This window comes from Microtus ochrogaster, unplaced genomic scaffold (assembly GCF_000317375.1).
Source record: "Microtus ochrogaster isolate Prairie Vole_2 unplaced genomic scaffold, MicOch1.0 UNK49, whole genome shotgun sequence".
In the NCBI taxonomy this organism is placed as follows: Eukaryota; Metazoa; Chordata; class Mammalia; order Rodentia; family Cricetidae; genus Microtus; species Microtus ochrogaster.
In genome coordinates this window covers 317,187-322,453 of record NW_004949147.1, presented here as the reverse complement: position 1 = coordinate 322,453, position 5,267 = coordinate 317,187, and the positions used below count along the sequence as shown (strand labels likewise).

Here is a 5,267-nt window from a genome sequence, read left to right as displayed (position 1 = left end):
CAGGGTTTCTCTGTGGCTTTGGAGCCTGTCCTGGAACTAGCTCTGTAGACCAGGCTGGTCTCGAACTCACAGAGATCCATCTGCCTCTGCCTCCCGAGTGCTGGGATTAAAGGTGTGTACCACCACCGCCTGGCCAGTCTACGGTTTTCTTAAAAAAACAATAAACCTTTAACATTTTCCAAACTTTCTTTAAAAAAGCAGAAAATTTCCCTAACATAACAAACTCCTGAAGCGCAATGCCCTCCCCTCCAAAAAAGAAGAAAAAGCAGATATTTTCCTTTAAAAAAAATTTCCTAGCTAAGTGTGGTGCTGTGCCTCTAATCCCAGGATCCAGGAAAGGGTGGCAGAAGGGCTGGTACAAGTTTGGTATCAGTCAGATCCACATAGTAAACTCCAGGCAGGCCAGCTTTCTATGGGGTGACCCCAACTCAAAAACAAAAAACTTCCGTGATATTTCTCTATATGAAAAAAATTAGACAGCATTTTAATACCAGGATAGTCCAAACTTAACTAAGAAAGAGGAACAGTCCCACCACTAACAAAGTCAGTTTCTCTAAATAGGTGTCATATTTTTCTGAAAACACCATCATCTCCTTGGCTTTTTAAAATGTATGTTTTGCCTGCACTTCATGGGGTGCCTGAGGAAGTCAGAAGAGGGTGTCAGATCCTCTGGATGTGGGTGCTGGAAATAGAACCTGAGTCCTTTGCAAGAGCAAGTGAGCCCCACACCCCATGGGTCTTTTAACCCTAATCCTATACTTATTTGATTGTTATGTTGTTAATATAACAAATATAAAAGACAAATTAAATGAAGCAAAAGTATTCTTTAGGTTCGAATTGTCAAGGAAACATAATTTTGGAGTGTCTGAGTTACCTTTTTTTTTTTTTTTTTGAGACAGGGTTTCTCTTTGTGACAGCTCTGTAAGGCTGGCCTCGAACTCAGAGATCCGCCTGCCTCTGCCTCCCAAGTGCTGGGATTAAAGGCGTGCGCCACCACCCAGTGTTTGAGATACTTTTTTGTATCTCTCACATGTAGCCACCATTGACTGGAATACAAAAAAGATCCACCTGCTGCTGCCTTCCTATGAGTGCTGGGACATCATCCCTGGCTGAATTATTTTTATATTAACACACAAGAACAAAATTTCATAATGTAGTATACGCTACCACGACAGACCAGGATCCACGCACAACTACTGTAACTAAAAGTACAAAGCTTTACTTAAGCTGGGTGTGGTGGCTCCCACCGAAAATCCCAGACCTTGAGAGGCAGGAGAAAGGCACTAAATTACTGGCTGGCCTCTGTGAGTTCTAGGCCAGTCTGGGCCCACACAGAGGCCCTATCACAAAAATACTATCACAAAAAAACTATTTCTTTGAGTTCAGGGCTGGACTGGTTTATATAGCGTTCCAGGACAGCTAGGGCTACATAGTGAGACATACCAAAACCAAACCAAACAAAAATAAGATACACAGTGCTAGTGGAGGAGGCGGAAGCTGCACTAAGAGGCAGAGCAATTATCTAGTATGCAGGAGGCCTTGGGTCCTGCTCCAGCACTGGGGGTGGGCGGGCAGTGATGGATACAAAATCTCCAGCTCACAGAGAGCGGGAAACAGGCAACAAAACTTAGCGTTTCATAGCTAGCATTCAGGCTTCTAATTTTAAATGGGCGGAGTGGGAATTCATGAAGTTTTCCCATGTTTGTACATCCAGGATTCCTGGGTATTTGGTACCCAACTTTGGAAACGTTAACATTCTTACGGTTAGTACCGATCAACATTCAGGTTCTGCTGCAAGTCGTAAGAAACCACCACTTACGGTCATCTATTTTAAACACGGATATAGAGCGCGGCTCAACAGTCCTTAAACGTGACCGCACCGAGTTACGAAGGTGACACAAAAAACGCCAGCAGAGAATTGCCCGATTAAGACTCAAAGTGTATTGTGTCCCACTGGGAAATCGAATAGTGTTCTAGGAAACGCACGGCGGGCGACGCGCCCGGAGGCTCAATGTCACCTTCGTCAAGACGCCGTAGGCCGGCGGGGCCACTCCCGGTCAGGTGGCTGCGGGGTCAGCGCCGGGAACGGTCACGGCCCAGAGACTGAAAAGGAGCGCTGAGCCCTTGTCCTCAGCGACCCCGGCAGGTCCACACCTGACGGTTCGGGGATCCAGCACCAGGAAGTGGCCGGAGGGAGGCCGGGGGGGCGCTTTCTAGAGTCTCCCACACAACTCCAGACGGCAGCGGATGGTCTGCGGTCACCGGGCTCGGCGGCCGGCTCGCAGGGCAAAGGCTAGGCCGCCGGGGAGCCTACCCTCGAGTGGCGGCGGGAGCCCAGGTCACAGCAAGGACACGCGGGTGCGGGCTGTGGAGGGCGCGGGCCTTACCGGCGGCGGGGCTGGGAGCCGAGACGGGGTGCAGAAAGCCTCGGGTGGCCGCGGCTGCGGTATAGCGACGAAGGGCAGCGGCAAGCATGACGGCGACCGCAGCGCACTGGCTGAGGCTGAAGAGAAGCCGGTGTAAGCTCGCGGGCGGCTCAGCAGCTCGTGGGGGCCGGACTCACGCACCGACGCACGCTGGGCGGAGCCGAAGGCCGGCCCACTGCGGAGCCCGCGCCTACGGAAGCGGGTGGGGTACGGCGGCACGTTGAGGACAAACTAAGTCAGCGCTTTGCGGATGCTGCTGGTCCTGTGACCGGAGTCCCGTAGTGAACATCCTGGAGGGGAGGAAAGGCAGGGCACGCTGTGGACCCTGTGGGTTTTGGAATCCGACAACGGAGGCGCTATCAAAAATTGGAATTGTGGGCCGGGCGGTGGTGGCGCACGCCTTTAATCCCAGCACTCGGGAGGCAGAGGCAGGCGGATCTCTGTGAGTTCGAGACCAGCCTGGTCTACAAGAGCTAGTTCCAGGACAGGCTCCAAAGCCACAGAGAAACCCTGTCTCGAAAAAACAAAACAAAACAAAAATTGGAATTGTGCCGATAATAACGTCAAACTATAATAAAAATAGCCGCTTTGCTCCGCACGGTAGTGCAGGCTATAATCCTAGCATTCTACAGGCAAAGAATTAGAGTTCCAGTACCTCCTTTGCAGCCTGTCTCAAAAAATACTTTTTTACTTACTGGGCGTGGTTTTCTGGCCAATAATCTCTTTAGAGGTTGAGGCAGAAGGATGGGAAGGGGGAGGGGTGATTCAAGGACAGCTAGAGTCACGTGAGCCCCTGTCCCTTTTTTAAAAAAAGCTCAATCATTTTTACAGATAAGGAAACAGACTTAAAAATTAGATTTTATTGGGGGGGGCTAGGGAGATGGTTCAGTGGATAAGGTGCTTTCTGTGTAAACATGAGGACCGGATTTCAGATCCCACAAAAACTCAGCTCTAGTCCAAACACCAAGCTCCAAGTTTAGTGAGATTCCTCTTGGGAAATAAGGTGGAAAGTAATGGAGGAAGATAACTGATGTCAACCTCTAGTATCTGATCTGCTTGTATGTGAATATGCATGTCCATGAGCACACACACACACACACACACACACACACGAAAATGGGACTCACCTGGATGTTTATGGTCAAATACTTGCCTCACTCCTTTCAGTAAGGCTGGGATCAAACTTATTGAAACTAGGGGTTTGAAACAATCCCATCATTACCTTCCAGTTTTCTGGCTCAAAAGTGTAGGCAGAGGAAAGCTGGATTCCCTCCTCAGGGTCTCACACGGCTGATCACTGTGTTAGCTGTGTATGCGTCTCGTCTGAAACTTGGAGTCCTCTTCCAAGGTCATTCAGGTTGTTGGCACAATTCAGAGTTTGTTTCTTGCTACCAGCCAAAAATATTCTTAGCAGCTAGAGGCCATCGTCGCGTCTTCATCCCATAACCTACCTCCATAGACTCTGTCATAGTGCCTTGTTTATTCCTTAAGCCAGCAGCAGAGGCTCTCTGATAGATTCACCCTCTGTTAAAGACCCCTCTGCCTGGCAATGGTGGCGAATACCTTTAACCCCAGCACTCAGGAGGCAGAGACAGGCGGATCCCTGTGAGTTCAGGCTAGCAACAACAAAAGAAACAAAACAAAACCCCTCTAAGCAGGTGGTGCAAGAGCCTGTAATACTAGCACTTGGGAAGCAGAAGGAGGGTTGCTACAGGTTCTGAGCCAGTCTGGTCTACATAGTGACACATCCAGACTGGGTATGAGTTTTATATATCATAGCAAGACCCTGTATTAAAAACTCATATACACATAGTCTTCACCTGATTAGTTCAGGCCCACTTTGAGTAAACTTTTGATTAACTCTGAAAAAAAAAACTCTAATTCACCTTCTGCTAATTCAATTACATTCTGACATTATCTATCCAGGTATAGACTCAATCCAAAGATTGTCCCTCCACTTCAGACATGAATCTCAAGGCCAGGTCCCTGGAACTCCTGTTCAGTCAGCCTTCAATAAACATTCCTATAACTCCTTCCTTGGGTCCTATTAATTTGGTAGAAAAACTTATAAGACTCAATGAACATTAATTATAATGTTCCTTTCTTAAAGTCCCCGCTGGTTAAGCTACCCTGAAACTCTCTGAACACTGCCTTGGTTGTTATTCATTTGCTCTTTAGCTTTTTTGAAACAGGTTTTCATGATCAGCCAAAACTACACAGAGAAACCCTGTTTCAGAAAGTGAAACAAGAACAACAACAAAACAATAAATACTGAACAGGAAAAAGATGGCTCAATAGTTAAGAATGCTTTCAGCTCTATCGGAGGACTCAAGTTTATTTCACATCAGGTGGCTCACAACTGCCTGTAACTTCAGCTCCAAGGGGATTTGACATCCTCTTCTGACCCTCCTGAGTGCCCACACACACAAGTGGTACACACTCACCCACAGACACATCAATAAACCTAGACTAAATCTTCAAAAACTGAAATGACATTTTTGGGTGAATTAAATAAATAAATAGGGACTGGAGAAATGGCTCAGAGGTTAAAAGCCCTGGTTGTTCTTCCAGAGGACCAGGGCTCAATTCTCAGCACCCACATGGTAGCTCACAACTGTCTGTAACTCCAGTTTAAGGTGATCTGACATCTTCACACAGATATAAATTCAAGCAAAACACAAGTGCACATGAAACATAAATAATTTAAAAAATAAATATATATTAAAAAGAGAAAATGAAAGAAGAAAGAAGGGCTGGAGAGATGGTTCAGTGGTTAAGAGCATTGCCTGCTCTTCCAAAGGTCCTGAGTTCAATTCCCAGCAACCACATGGTGGCTCACAA

At 47.3% G+C, this 5,267-nt stretch overlaps 1 protein-coding gene across 1 annotated transcript in view; it reads right to left on the bottom strand.

Moving 5' to 3' along the window:
- Nucleotides 1–2,581, bottom strand: part of LOC101991528 (cytochrome c oxidase subunit 5A, mitochondrial) — an 11,033-nt gene extending 8,452 nt beyond the window's left edge. The window contains exon 1 of the mRNA XM_005369451.1: nucleotides 2,388–2,581. Within this exon, the coding sequence (XP_005369508.1) occupies nucleotides 2,388–2,475 (88 nt within the window). The 5' untranslated portion in view covers nucleotides 2,476–2,581. The remainder of the gene's footprint in view (nucleotides 1–2,387) is intronic.
- Between the last annotated feature and the right edge of the window lie 2,686 nt (nucleotides 2,582–5,267).